At 46.7% G+C, this 14,720-nt stretch overlaps 7 protein-coding genes across 7 annotated transcripts; 6 read left to right on the forward strand and 1 right to left on the reverse strand.

The window, feature by feature from the left end:
• Positions 1-866: 866 nt before the first annotated feature.
• Positions 867-1,769, forward strand: N7478_012667 (uncharacterized protein; the record flags this gene model as incomplete). Its single annotated transcript, XM_056928877.1, has 1 exon — positions 867-1,769. One exon carries the CDS (start codon positions 867-869, stop codon positions 1,767-1,769), a length of 903 nt encoding a protein of 300 aa, XP_056772239.1.
• A 606-nt stretch (positions 1,770-2,375) lies between these two features.
• N7478_012668 (uncharacterized protein) lies at positions 2,376-3,713 on the forward strand (the record flags this gene model as incomplete). Its single annotated transcript, XM_056928878.1, has 1 exon — positions 2,376-3,713. The coding sequence occupies one exon, from the start codon at positions 2,376-2,378 to the stop codon at positions 3,711-3,713; it is 1,338 nt and encodes a 445-aa protein (XP_056772240.1).
• A 1,630-nt stretch (positions 3,714-5,343) lies between these two features.
• N7478_012669 (uncharacterized protein) lies at positions 5,344-7,631 on the reverse strand (the record flags this gene model as incomplete). The annotated part of the gene is made up of 5 exons (XM_056928879.1): positions 5,344-5,810; positions 5,877-6,172; positions 6,387-7,223; positions 7,280-7,392; positions 7,473-7,631. 5 exons carry the CDS (start codon positions 7,629-7,631, stop codon positions 5,344-5,346), a joined length of 1,872 nt encoding a protein of 623 aa, XP_056772241.1.
• A 567-nt stretch (positions 7,632-8,198) lies between these two features.
• Positions 8,199-9,304, forward strand: N7478_012670 (SMP-30/gluconolactonase/LRE family protein; the record flags this gene model as incomplete). Its single annotated transcript, XM_056928880.1, has 3 exons — positions 8,199-8,763; positions 8,830-8,962; positions 9,040-9,304. The coding sequence occupies 3 exons, from the start codon at positions 8,199-8,201 to the stop codon at positions 9,302-9,304; spliced, it is 963 nt and encodes a 320-aa protein (XP_056772242.1).
• A 522-nt stretch (positions 9,305-9,826) lies between these two features.
• On the forward strand, positions 9,827-10,855 carry N7478_012671 (putative 3-oxo-5-alpha-steroid 4-dehydrogenase; the record flags this gene model as incomplete). Its single annotated transcript, XM_056928881.1, has 1 exon — positions 9,827-10,855. One exon carries the CDS (start codon positions 9,827-9,829, stop codon positions 10,853-10,855), a length of 1,029 nt encoding a protein of 342 aa, XP_056772243.1.
• Positions 10,856-12,926: 2,071 nt separating this feature from the next.
• Positions 12,927-13,751, forward strand: N7478_012672 (glycoside hydrolase family 128 protein; the record flags this gene model as incomplete). Its single annotated transcript, XM_056928882.1, has 1 exon — positions 12,927-13,751. The coding sequence occupies one exon, from the start codon at positions 12,927-12,929 to the stop codon at positions 13,749-13,751; it is 825 nt and encodes a 274-aa protein (XP_056772244.1).
• Positions 13,752-14,403: 652 nt separating this feature from the next.
• Positions 14,404-14,695, forward strand: N7478_012673 (uncharacterized protein; the record flags this gene model as incomplete). Its single annotated transcript, XM_056928883.1, has 2 exons — positions 14,404-14,551; positions 14,592-14,695. The coding sequence occupies 2 exons, from the start codon at positions 14,404-14,406 to the stop codon at positions 14,693-14,695; spliced, it is 252 nt and encodes an 83-aa protein (XP_056772245.1).
• Between the last annotated feature and the right edge of the window lie 25 nt (positions 14,696-14,720).

Below are 14,720 nucleotides of genomic sequence, written 5' to 3' on the forward strand. Positions count from 1 at the left end.
TAATCTGCCAAGTCACTTAATGACGGGATCTAGAGGAATTTACGGCCGAGGAGGTCTGTCACGTCTACGGGTGTAGATATCACACCAATTCACACGAGATCTACAACAGATATCGTTCGTGCATGTGATATGCACCATTATTCTCTTCAGGCAGGGCCCTAACTTGCTAAGACTGTATTCGCAAGCAGATCTGGATGATTTAACCTCCAAATATAGGACTCGGTATGTTCAAAGACCAGACATAGGCTTTTTGTGTAGTATCCGCTTTGTTCCATCTATAAATAGAGAACCTCCATTATATCTCTTTGTGACCGTGTCAAGTCTTGTTTGTCTGTTTGAGTTAAGCATCCGATTATAGAACCTAACAAAGGGCCTTTATTTCTCAGAATGGAACAAAGTCTATTGTATTGCCGATCCTTGCATACCACTTGATGATTTGAATCTATCCATGGATAATCAATGACAACATAGTGTATAAAGACCTTTATGACCTTTGTTTGAGAACAATATGTCTTTGGTATACAAATATCCTTTTATTGCAAGATTGGATGAATAATTGAACTAAAATAGATCCTTCACAACATATTAGTATATAACCAGGCATTTCCAGCAAGCTTGGATGGACGAAGGACCAGAACCATCAACTTTCTCTTTCTCATACAAACCTCAATCCCAGAACTTCAAGTCCCATCTCAGAAGAACTTCCAGCAAATATACTATAGCTCTGTTGGGATACCTACCTGGAATCGATTCATCATTACTACTAGTATCTGCTAGTAGTATTCTGATATTCTTTTACTGTCATACAGCATCAGCTACACCAATCAGAAGAAAGTCCCCTTAGTACACAATACATTCAACTAACAATGGCACACTACTCCCAGCCTTATATTAATTGGAACAACAAGATTCAGCCGCTGGTACGGCCTATCATTCCCGAGACCCCAGAGTTATCTCCCCTTAAGACTCTCGCAGCAAAAGTCCAGGATAGTTCCCGTCACCCTTGGGGTGTGATTGACTACCACTTATACCTGGCAGCTATTGAAAGAGGTCGAGATGTACTGACTCGCCTCGAAGAAGCTTTACTCCTAGACGCAGGCGGCTTCCGCAAAGTTAGCCTGGACGACTTATTAGACGCAGATGTATTTTCTCGGTCGCCCATTGAGACAAATATTATTGTCTTTGTCAATATGCCTTGGTTACCATTGTCTACTCTAACTCCTCTCACTGAACAGAAACTTGTCTTGGGTTTTGATCTCCAGCGCCGACACATCCTGGGATACTTCTTTGAATCGGCACCAGACAACCTTACCGATATAGGGTATATATGGGACAACGGCCAGGAAGTTATTGATATCCATATCGACCGATTTTTAGAGATGTATACCTATATGGTAAAAGAATATATTGAAGTTATAGGTATCGGTATGTTCCGATATTTTCGCGAAAGCCAATATGAGCTGCCAACGGGAATGGATCTCACAGTAACGATCCAGATCGCACAATTTCTCAATGACTTCGCTGATTTATTATGGGGACAGAAAAGTACAGAGTTCCGAGAAATGTACAGTGATCATGAAGAGCAGCTCCGAACACTGCTATCCAAGGCATCCTGGGAATCCTGGTTTGCAGTACAAAACGGATTAACTATTCAACAGTACCGAGAAAAGAGGATTAACCAAATGAAACTTGAACAGCTTGTGCTGTATAATTTATTATTCGACCATCCTTACGTCTCAAGCGCCCCGTCTCCGCAGCCCTCGTCATGAATTCTGAGGTTGGATCAGGTGAAGTGTACAATCATTGGGACATTGTAGGAATATCATAGCAACTGTATATAGGTAACCCAAATCGGGATAATTGATATGATTATTGATTCATTGATTGACTGCGTTCGTATGATTGAAGATCGACATACGGCCACACTGCCAGAAAACTAGATACTACTCCTCATCCAATTAGTAGCAGTACATCTATTGAATAGTCACGGACTCACGGTACTAGCTAGTCATAGTGTAAATATTGGTGAGCAATTATAAGATGTTGTAGCGGCCTGGAGAGATCATACTACATGAATGAGATGCTGTGGCAGCCACTCGATATATGACTATGGCAGTAAATTTTAATTGCCAGGTGGTAACGCGAAGGTGGTGGGGCTGGGTGGAAGGGAATCCATCTACACTAAGTTTGCAGATGTGGTGCTACACACGACATGCATGGAGCTGATAGGCCTTATAAAACCAGATCTCAGCCGCTCTGCTCCACCAGTCCAATTTGAAGCTCCACCCCGCTTCCTGGTCAGCTGTAACATGTGACCAGATCCAACGCATTAAAATCCATCGCGTATGCCGAGATTATCAGCGAACCAAAAAAAAATGTCGCGCACTTTTATCGATGTTGTTTACAACGGGGAGTTGGCTTCGTTACATGATGACGACCTTATCCGGTTACTCTATACACAATTTACACCGGAAATCGACCACTTGAAAAATGTCCCACGCGCAGTGGAAAAAGCCGATCAGAACAAAAGTGGCCCAGAAGGAAATATAACAGAGAAGGCACTCAGTCCATCACGACTATTATTTGGCGAGGACTTTGATGAAGTGAATCGAACTATTACCAATGTCCGTGCGGTGAAGTGGCTGCTTGCCAATGAATATGAGGCCTTTTCAGCGAACCAAGCTGTGAAATTATCGGCGCAAACTTTCAAGGCCTTTAGAGATAGAGCATTGCTTTCATTAAACGATCCGGATAATCTGGTTGCTTTGGTTGTGGCTCTTGTTGTGGGTGATATGGGCAAGGACCCGCACTTAGCCGATGAGATCGCCGCGTTGAGTGGGGTGAAAAGCAACGAGAACCACGATACTCTTCTTGCTCAGGCTGTCGGATGCGGTATGTTGGATAAACCGTTGAGTTTACTTTCCAATACACGCCGCGAAGATGTGATTTTGGGAATCAGAGTTGGGGCTGTTTTGAATATCCCGCAATTGATGCAGGGGGAAAATGTCCCTGGAAGTTTAAAACCAGTCCTTCAATTCCGGGACCATCTTTCAGCCTTTACGCTCAAATATCTCGAGATTATTTTCGATGTTGCCGGTGCTGCCGGTCATATTGATAGCCGCAGTGCGAAGCGCATGATCGAGCCGGTTTGCGAATCATTCCTCCAGGCCTGGCCAATCCTAGAAGCTATAGTTACCAGCCAAACGAGTCACGCCGAAACCTCACTGAAAGAAGCATACGATCAGGTCCTACAGAACCGTGGAAGACTGGTGAATCAAATGGGCTTTCTGTCAGTCTTGTCAACCAGCAACCCTGCCGAGCGGGCTCTTCTTCGCCTTTTCGCGATGGGACGTGTGGCCGATCAAGAAACAGCAGACCAAGTTCAAAAGGCTTTTACCACATTACCCGAGATAGAATGCCTTGTGCAAGGACTTAATGTTAATGGTATTGATGACGGCGAAGCCATACTATTATACTACATGCCCGCCCTATTCGCAGGAACACTTCAAGCTGTGCCTGAGCCTGAAGAGCGGACAGAAGCATTGACAAGCTTGATGAGATTTATGGTTCGCTTATTTGATGGTTCAAAACCCCAGCCTGGTACTGCGGGCTCTATTAAGGAGTGTGATGTTTCAGCTGCGGTGGATTTTGTACGTTCTTCGGATTTTCGTCCACGATTTTTTGATGGCTATACTTTGCCTGTAGGTTCATAGTATGTTTCTGCACAATGACATAATTCGGGGCTCAGCTGCTACCTATTTATGAAAGACCTTCATATTCAACTCGACTGCATTGAATGATGATCCATAATCACTGCCTATTCATATGTACGTAAACATCTTGGGGTAAGAATCCTGTTGCATATTACCATAAGATATCAATAGTCTTCTGGCAAGCCGAAGCTTAAAAAGCCAGGTACATCATCTCCATATTTGAAAGATGGTAAATAAGCCTTGGTCGACAAGAGCTGTGAGATAAATCGATTGCGATGCTGATTCTGTTCACCAAACCCAATGGAACCAGGCCATTACTGTCTGAAAGATAGATATTTGTGCCTCCGTAGAATAAAGAAGGTTGTGTTCATGACCTTGGGAGTCACAGTCTTACTTACCGCTTCGTTCGAGGATGCTGTACTTTTTATGCTCTTGAAGGTGAAGAAAGGCCTTCAACTCGATTTCCAAGTTACGGTGGATTCTGAGTCTGCGATCAATGTTGCGCAGCAACGGGCTGGATGTGGAGTTAAGGGTGGCGCGAGGGTCTTTTCGCAACGATCTATTAGATCTCCATATTTGTTTCTTCAGCATACTAATTCAAAAGGAAAATCCCTCTATTAGAAGAGTATACCCCCTAGGATACCAGAGCTTATTTATTCCAGTGCCTAACGGGGCTGAATGCGTCCCCACTAAGTATAGTACATTCTATCTGGAACGCTGCTAGGACTCATGAAGAATAAGGCTTGGGACCTAATATAACAATATAGCAGGTCGTACTACGGGTGCATACTTCGTGTTCTATTATTTCTTCATAATGCACTGCACTGCGGGAGAGACTCGCTTGGAACATGGAGGCACAGTCATTGACATTATTCTTAGCACAAGGAAACTGCAGCTACAGTATCATCGTCTTGTCATCCTGTGGCTCTAGGTAGCTAAGCTTAGATTCGTAATCTCTAATTGCATAGACGGATTTGGAAGGTTAGAGCCTGTCGTTGTAGAGAATAGCCCTGGCCTTGTTGATCTGCAATTCGCAGCATTTTCAGACTCCCACTCGAAGCATCTTTTCCCAAATACATGCGGCGCGCGGAGGTGATTGGAAGACACTATTTTTCATGACATACTTGACCAGCCCTCCCAGCGCTATATGAAGAGTATAGATGCCAAATCCAAGGACGGCAATGGGAAGCCGCGGATAGTCGCATATGAGAAATGTGAATTTTCTTTACACGCAGAACGGGGACCACGCGGCCCACCGTGACATGTTAAAGTATTACAGTTGGCATGTGGTAAGAAATGCCGTATGAGTCGCTAAAGCAATAGCACAAGCTCCATCAAGTCTTAACAGTACTCATTCATGGCTAGGCCACAGCGACTGTAAAAGATCCAAATCCTGAGCAACTGCAGGGCTATGTGGTGCACAGTCTTCCAAAAACCCCAACATCTCGTCATTCCATCGTTCCCAGCCAGGTGGCAATGTATCTCGAACGCGGGCGCTGGGAGAATGAGCAATGCAGTAGAATAAAAGGATTTGACCAAAGAACCTGAAGTACTCGTATAAGCAAACACGGTCGAAAAAATGTGGGAAAGGATTTGATAGATGTAAACCAAAGAGATACACCGGCTAAACTCACTGAGAACAAAACGCAAATTTAATAGGAATGCAGCTTTTCATCTTGCGAAAAATTCCCTGTGTAATAGGCCAATCCATAGCATTGCACAGCCCGCTCTTTATCTGCTCGATATCATCCTCTGTTAATTTGTTGGGAATAAGTAGCGCTTTGTAAAGATACGGGCGACCGATGTGAAACTGAGCGATCATATACCGTCCGCGAAGCATGGCATCGGTTACTGCTACAGCAGGAGAAATTGGGCGATTGGGGTCTATGGGCCGCGGCGAAGATATCGAGGATGGGTGAGGAGAGGCGGGTGTTGAGGGGGATGGATGATGCATCATTTGTTCTCCTGGTGTGGAGTAGGTAAAAGAGGGCGCTAGATCTCCAAATTGAATAGCAGATGGGAGATTAGTCCGCCATTGATCAAGTTGGTGGCGGAGCTCAGCATTGACGGCCGGCAAAGGAATAGTCCCCGAGTCAGCTAAAAGTGATGTTAGGCATATATCCCCCTTTAAAAGTGGTATCCTTGGTGGCAATTCAAACTCACAGTAGAAGTAGAGAGAGTGGCGAATGCGCGTGAGGATGATGCGATGCGCGACCTGGGCGAGAAAATGATATTGAAAGAAGGAATCGTCGACCACGTTCGACAAAGGGTAGCGATTAGATCCATAGGTAGTTGTGCTAAAGTCAATGAATTTGGGAATTGGAACTTGGTCCTCTAATCGAGAGAGACCACTCGGTGGGAGATGAAGTTCTTGGACAAGAATTGTCTCATTCATAAGGCAATTCCAGTACACGCGAGATTTCATATCGCCTTCCCACTCATTGAAGTTGACATTGTGACTATTTTGATGTGAGAAACATCACTCTCGATTATCGGAGTAACACAGAGAAACAAGTGGACTTACTTGGTCAGCATTGACAGACAACAAGTGGCGGCGCGATGTATCATTGCCCAAGCGTCCATTGGTCGAAGAATTTGACTGTGGTAAATTCTGCAGGGGAACGGTAAGCATTGATATGAAGACACATCAGGTAGTGAAAGGGTCACACTAACGAGGATAGCAGGTAGAATTGGCAGCTTTGGATGTCGTTATCGCACAGCAGGAAACCAATGCGCCGACGAGCCTCGTTAAAAAAGCGCAATCCCGGCTGCTCTTCCAAAATCACACTCATCCATTCAGGTGCTTCAAAGCGATGGCTTTGAGTCCCAGGTAGGGGGTAGTTTCCTTCTTGATGTGCAAGCAAAGCCAAGCATCCCAGCGCCATAATATTGAGCACAATACAACTTTCCATCGTGTACCCAAACCCTGTTTCAAGGGCAGCACCAATAGTGAAGGAGAAGAAAAAGTTTTTATCCATAATGGGCGTGAATGGGTTGAAGACACTAAAAAAAGCATCGGATAGACCCCGGACCATGGCAAAGGGCACGTTTTGAAGCCATTGGTCCCCTGCATGTACGGGATAAGGTGTGGTGAATATCGGTAACGGTCGCCGTGTGGATTCCAGCTCGACAACATAGTTCTTGCCCAGCGATTCATGACTTGCCAACAACCTTCGAGGAAGCATTCGCTGCGCCCCCGGCCATACGATGACACCATGCTGACTGAATGAAATTGACGTCTGACCAGCTTGATCGGCGGCAGGCTCGTTGCCATCCCAGTCAAACTCATCCTCTTCTGGTGGTAATGTGAAACTAGCTGACATGGCGGCAACTCGATGGTCATTCTCGAGAACCGCAGGCGATCGACCGAGGTCCTGAATATTTTGCGACGTGGGCAGTGTTCGACCTCGCAGAGGCTCAAGGTCGCTTAATATTGACGCCGGAATGTTTTCTAGCTTGGTCTCTAGGCGATGAAGGGTGCTCATAATCATTGTGAGTGATTGGTCACGCCTACCAAGGGAATTAGTTCATGAAGAGGATCTTTCCAGGACTGCGACGACGCTCACTTGGATGATTTCCGCTCATTGTAAACACATTCTAAACCAAGGGACTTGCATAGTCCACATTTGGGACGTGACTCGTCGCATCTTGTTTTCTTCAGTCGACAAGTCTCACACGCCTACCAAAGAAGGGTTAATGGGAAAATCCATGCCGAACGCGCGATTCGCGTGGAGGTGTGATCGGGTGGAAAGTGCCTACCACGGTGGCAATGAAGTTCCGAGGTTTCTTGGTGGTGCCGGTCGCGCCAGAGTCTTGTTCCTCGCCGGGGGAGAGTAAGTCGTGAATTGGTAACGAGTCATTGTGATCCACGTCAGGCAGGTGGCCATCTCTGGAATCCTCGAATGAGCGCTTGCTCATGATGCATCATAGTCTGGAGTCGCGTGCTACACGCGTCGCGACTGTCGGGGATATTCGACAGATTCTCCAACAGCGGAGAGTTTTTTTTCACTTTCTTCTGCGGATGTGGTTGGTCAAGTGGAGTCGGAGTTGGACCTTCTAAGCCAATGAGACCTCGACTTTTCATGGCATAATAACATTGAACATTGAACATCCAGGTGTCTCCCTGGGCAGATAGGGCGACGCCTCCAGATCACAAACACGTTGGCGAAAGAAAAGCTTCAGTGGAACTGGAAACCTTTCCAAGATTCATGGTCATGCAGTAAACAAATCCATTTGGACAGGTATGTGCAGTAAGTACATCATCATGATAGCCCCGCATCTCGCGTGGGATGGAGCTCTACGCAGTGTGGGATGGGGCCCACATGAGGAGGGGGGAAGTTGTCCTGGCTATCGTGGGATTACTGCTAGTGCTCCAAGATCACTAGCAGTGGGATACATACATAAGTAATCAAATCCAATCCCAATGGAAGCAAGTTTTTACGAAATCTTACCCCAGTACACAACAAACTTGACTTACAAAACAATATGGCAGGTTTAGAGTCAATCAACGGAGGCAAGAAATGGTACTCCTGCCCAGAACCAATGGTACTCGGAGAGGCACCGATCTTTCGGGCTAGTGACTCCACCCTACATTGGGTTGATTGCCTATCAGAACCATCAAGACTTTACATCCTCAACATCGATGATGAGGGTGAGGCAGTTGGAGAAGCTCGAGTACTGGATCTCGAAGACAGCGTCACGGTGGTCTTTTTTCGAAAAGATAAGCCTGGATATATAGCTGCTTATTATCAAGGAGTATGTTTTATCGACGAAAAGACGGGGAAAATGGATATCGTCAAAGAGATCATTCCAACCGATCAGCGAGACGAGCTACGATTTAATGACGGCGGAATCGACGCCAAGGGGAGATTCTGGCTGGCCGAGATCGACAAAAAAGCCATGGCATTTGGTCCAAACAAACTCCCATCAAGTTATGGGACCCCCCGGGGTCGTTTGTGGAGATATGATCCTGATGGAAGTCTTCATATGATGATTGACGAAGGGGTTATCTGTGGAAATGGACTCGGCTGGAGTCCAGATAATCAAACCAGTAAGGATCTCCGATCGTTCCATATTGATACATCTATCAGCTAATCAAACATAACCAAAACTCCAGTGTACTTCCACGACTCCGTTGCTATGGTTGTGTGGGCCTATGATTTCCACTTAGAATCGGGTAGTATCACCAACAAACGCCTACTGATTGACCGACGAGATTCATTTGGAGAACCAGACGGAATGGTAGTCGAGTATGTGATCCATCAGCCAACTATTTCTCATTGAAAGTACCCCCCAAGGCTGTATATTGACTATATCTACCATTTAGTACGGAGGGAAACCTTTGGATTGCAATGTTTGACTCTAACCGGGTCATGGTTTTCAGTCCTAGCGGTCGACATTTGAAAGACATTGTATTCTCTGCAAGAAATCCCGCATGCACGACCTGGGGTGGTAAAAATTTTGACATCATTTACATAGCCAGTGGGAAAGATCGTCGTGCAAACCCAGCGCCCAATGACGAAGGGGGCCATATGTTTCGGTATAAGCCAACAGATGCTCGTGGCCAACCTAAGCACGAGTTCAACGGCTGATCATGTCAGTTCTTACTAAGTATATAAATCAGAATCTCTAGTGGAATTCAAGTTGAAGCTTCAGCTAAAACAAGTAGTATACACAGATGTCCTGTCGGGTCCTGGCGGGTCCGTATCCGTAATACTACCCTTTGCTCGCTTAGATTGATGTCTTGGTCACTCATGAATATAGCTAATCGCACTTTTTGTATCCATGTCAACATTTGAAGTGCCCAGAATAGCATCCATCCTCCAAACCTTACACCAGGAGTCACCGGCAGTCCACTGGCAGTCCAGCTGGGAAGGGCTCCACGGCTCCAATATAGACAGTGTCACTGTATTACAGGTATTGGGAGTTTCTGCCGGTCTTAAATAGGCAAGCGGAGTCTATGCCCGAGTTGACCCAAAGCTTTCCACTCCGCGGCGCATCATGGCCCGCGCTGGTCGCGCGCGTCGCTTCGGCACCTTGGATTCTCCTCTTCAGTGTACGACAACGATGATAAACCGTGGACAATAAGAATAAACCACCATACTCATCTCACCATGGATGTTCTTCATAAGGCCATAGGAACTCCGGAGATGGATCCTATAGATACCCTGCGCTTGTTTTTTCTTCTTTCTGCCGCCACTGTATGTGAGTTTGCGATCGTCCCTCAGCTTCCTAATGACTTCCCCTCCTCCAAACTAACAGAAAGATGTGCGAACCTCTTCCAGGCGTTTTCGATCAGCATTCCCTCTTCTCTACGCACCCGCTTCCTCGTCTACGGTCCACGTACAACCTCAACACCTGCCGCAACGGCTGAGCGCCCCGAGATCAACAGATCCACGTTTCTCGATTACCTAGCCACCTGGCAAGTTCCGCATCGTTACTTTACCCATTTTTATATCGCCTCGGTCCTTTCCTCGGTCTTCTGGTTCTTCCAATTAGCCTGCCGTGGCACAGCATTCCAGCTAGTAGCCGCCCGAATGAGTGAAGAACATCTGCAACAATCCATGTCTCTCACGCAGGTCTTGATCTGTTGGATCCTACTTGCCATCCAGGGTGGGCGCCGCCTATGGGAAAGCTATAAGTTTGCAAAACCATCTTCGTCACAAATGTCTGTTGCCCACTGGTTTCTCGGAATTACCTTCTACATGGCTGCAGGTATGGCCATTTGGGTTGAAGGTTGTGGTGCCATCCGCTCATACAATCTTACACTTGATGATATTAAAATGACCAATGCCCCGACGGCTCGCACTTTCTTCTGCGTGCCGCTCTTCCTTATGATGTCTGGCTTGCAGCATGACTGTCATCATTTTCTCTTCTCCCTGAAGAAGTACACCGTCCCCGACCACCCTATCTTCCGAACGGTCGTGTGTCCTCATTACGGTGCGGAATGTCTGATCTATCTATCTTTGGCACTTTTGGCAGCCCCTCCAGGTCATTTAGTCAATAAGACCATGCTGACGTGTCTTGGCTTTGTGGCGGTGAACCTAGCCCTTACGGCACGGACGACGAAAGATTGGTACAAGGAAAAATTTGGCCTCGCATCGGTGCAGGACCGATGGCTTATGATTCCGTGGGTATACTGAGTGGCAACGTAGCTCCACCCATGGAATTCGACGATTGCAAGTCATGATTGTTGAAGGGAATATAGATATCTAGTATGTAGAGGACTTGTGGAATTACCCCCATTGGGGTTGACTTATCCATGTTGTTACATGCACGCACACCAACGCACCAGGAGTCCTCGACACAGTCCTGAGTACCTCTAAATCTACCATGTTGGAGTGGAGGTCCACGAGTGCACTATGCCAATGTGGTACTAGGGCACTAGGGCATTCCCCTACGCTAAAGTCTGGGCCTAGACTCAGCGCAGCAGTCAGGGGTGGGGCTCCGGGCAAACGGTGCTTCAGTCCGGTGAGGCTTATTCACAGTTCGCTTTGAAGACCCGATCGGCCAGGGGAAGCGCCGGCGTTTCAGGGGGTTATATGTGGACACATAGCGTCGTCAGGCAAGGAGGGGCTGCGTATAAATCAAAATGGAAATTACTCCCGTACATAGTGTTTTTATCTACTCTGTACTGTTACAATGTCTACTTGGTATATGAGACTCTCAATATTCGAAAGTCAGCGATGCTCTCCGTACGCCGAATCAATTTCCAATCTTCCCGTCTTATATCTCTCCGTTGTCTTTCGTGAAGAGACACCAATTTTGCGGTCGGTGCAGACTGTATTACAGCCTGAGAAGCAAGGTTTGGAGGTGAAACCATTTTGATCGGTGGGATTGGGTCGGATCGCCCATGAGTGGACGTCATCGGTGTATTCAAGTTCTCCGTGTGGGTATTGGCGCGTACAGATTTGATTTTGAGTCACTGTGGGCGATTAGCGAACCAAAAATACTGCGCAATAGTATCGTGATGGGTGAGATGTCTCTGTCCTCTTTCTCTTATTTTCTTTTTCCTTTTCTTTTCTCCTTTTTCTGAGTGGGGAACTCAAGGTTGATTTGAATTGTGGACGGAGTACATACACGGAGTATACGGAGTATACGGAATACATGGATGGAATGTGATTGATAGGTTCGACCTAGGTACACTCCATGTGTACCTAATCATTTAAGATTATTGATTTGACCTCTCCAATCAGGTCACTGCCCTGGATCGGATCCCATGGATTACAGCCCTCGCACAGTCCTGACCGCCACCGGATCTCCAATCCCATCGAATGTCGACGCAATCCGATCCATGGTTGATCAGCCCCGGCTCCACTTGGGCTTTTGACGCCCACAAATCTGCCAGTTGTGCCTGGACCATTCTTGTCAGGGGGATAATTGGGTCATTGAGCGCATAGTGACACACGGCAACATACAACTGGGGTCACAGATCACAAGAAAGTCTATTGTACTCCGTTTTAGATACGAGAAAAGACAATCCCGTCAGAAAGAAAGAGCTTCGGGTGGTGAGCGTGGGGGGATTTGGATGGAGTTGATCTCTCCTCATGTTTCGCAATTCAGTGTGTCACTGGTCTAGCCCCCTGGCTATGGAGACATCTGGAAAGAAAGTCCAAAAGACTTTGACTGTCAAGGACTCCACTGGGGCTTGTTCCACTGTCAATCCCCATACAATGATCCAGTCTTGATTCTCCGGTAACCTGTAGAATTCCTCAGAAAAAGAAATTAAACCCAAGAAATACTAATAAAAATGTATCAAAAAGGAATTAAATCCATGTCAATCTCCAATCAAATTGCACCCGAAGATACTCAGTCCAATCATTCAGTTGAATTCCCCCCGCTGGATACAATAAACCCTTTTTTTTACAATCCGTCATGGATAGGCATTTCCACTGGACAGTGCAGGTTGGTAAGCTTGACGCACAGTTGACGCCTAAGTGATTTAACCTCGTCCTTTCCCACATTCAATTTCTTCTCCTTTCCTTCATCTCCTCGTTGTGTAGCCATTCCTTTCGGGTCTTTTTTACGATCCCTCGTTTTTTCCCCTTCTTTTTTTCGCCATCTAGTTCCTGTGCCGTGCACGGTCTAGAGTGTCCTTCCTTTCTTCCATACACACTCCTTTCCTCCCTCGAGAACAGGTTTCTCTATCTGATCCTTGGTCTGATTCATTCCTTCTGGGACCACAAGATAAAAAGCAAAGCAACCAACTTTAAAATGGTCTCCTTCACCAAGTTATTCACTGCTGGTCTGGTGGCGACTACAGCCCTAGCCCAGCCCCACGCCATGCACCGCAGCCTGCACAAGGCCCAAAAGCGTTCTACCTCCAAGCGTGGTGCCGCCTACAACGACGTCTCCACTGTCTCGTCGCTCACCAGCAGTGGCACGGTTTCATGGGCATACAACTGGGCCTTTTCACTCGATGACAGCCTTCCCTCGGGTGTCGAATATGTCCCCATGCTCTGGGGTGCCAATTTCTTCGGCGGCTGGATCACCGGCATCGAATCCCTCCTGTCCTCAGGCAGCAACTACATCATGGGTTTCAACGAGCCTGACATGTCTTCGCAGGCCAACATGTCCCCATCGGAGGCAGCAGGGTACTACAACCAGTACATCACCCCATACTCTGGCTCCGCAAAACTGATCTCTCCCTCCGTGACTTCTTCCACCGATGACGGCAAAGGACTGAGCTGGTTTGAGGAGTTTATGTCGGATTGTAGCTCCTGTAACATCACTGGCCTGGCGGTTCATTGGTATGGCGATTCCATCGATGAGTTCAAATCCTTTGTGCAGCAGGCTGTCTCGACTGCTAGCAACTACAACCTGCCTGAAGTGTGGGTTACTGAATTTGCATTGAGTGCCGATACCACCGGAGTCACTGATCAGACTTCCGCCGCGGATTTTGTCAGTCAGGCTGTTACTTGGATGGACTCCCAGGCCAATGTTACTCGGTACTCATACTTCATGTGTGCTGATAACTACCTCTTGACTAACGGTGCTTTGAACACCGTGGGCACTGCTTATACTTCGACCTCTGATTAAGAGATCCAAGTATATGTGCTGTGTGCCTAAGAGATGATGTTGAAGATGTTTTGACTGGTAAAAGATACTGCGGAGACATCGGCATCTTTGTACAAGACTGGGTCTCGCAATCTCTTCGGCATATGGCATAGAAACTTCGCGTTTCTTTCACCAGTCTTGTCCTTTGTGTGGATTTTTTGCCTTCTTTGTTTTCTATGGATTTGCTTGAAATGTATTTACGACCTGAATGTCTTTCTCCTCACATGAATATCGATACGGAAATGTAAACACATCGTCTTTCAAATTCTCGCCTTGGACGACTATGGGCGGTAGTAAGGGTTATGTGCTAATAGTGAAATAGCGGATATCGTAGAAGAGGTCGGAACCTACGTCGAGATATATTTAGTGGGAGAGGTGGGCCTATTCTTTTTGGACTATATGTCGATGAGTCTAATTAGAATTAAGTACCCCATTTTACACGTCTACGTGTGCACACCTAGCTTCACTCTGTGGCGTTTGGAGTTTTCTATGTACCTTTCCTATTCCTTCCCAATGAAATGATAGGCATGCCTCATATAGTTTTCGACCTTAAAGTGCCCTCCGTGAAATTTCCATTGTATCGGCTCCCGTTGAATTGATCTCAAAGATAATGTAACTACCTAGACTTCCCACAATGGCTCGCTGGAAGTATTACATGTGTATTGAGAAGCCGCAAGCCTACCCGACGGAGGGACCGCGCACTCAATCCGACACAGAGAGATCATCACCGTTCAACACACATTCTCTTCAGCGATGTTACGGGTCAGTATGGAGTCAAAAGAGTAAGTCTCATCAAGATATATCAACTGATCTATTTGATAGGATTATCCAGTCCCGAAATCTCTGAAACGGTCGCGGATTGGAGGACGATAAGATCGGATGCGGCAATGGCGATCGGACCGAACCCTCCCCCGCACACCCGATGAATCATGATGAAACAGACTGCATTGC

The sequence above is a fragment of the Penicillium angulare genome (genome assembly GCF_028827245.1).
Source record: "Penicillium angulare strain IBT 27051 chromosome Unknown utg000012l_segment0_segment0, whole genome shotgun sequence".
In the NCBI taxonomy this organism is placed as follows: domain Eukaryota; kingdom Fungi; phylum Ascomycota; class Eurotiomycetes; order Eurotiales; family Aspergillaceae; genus Penicillium; species Penicillium angulare.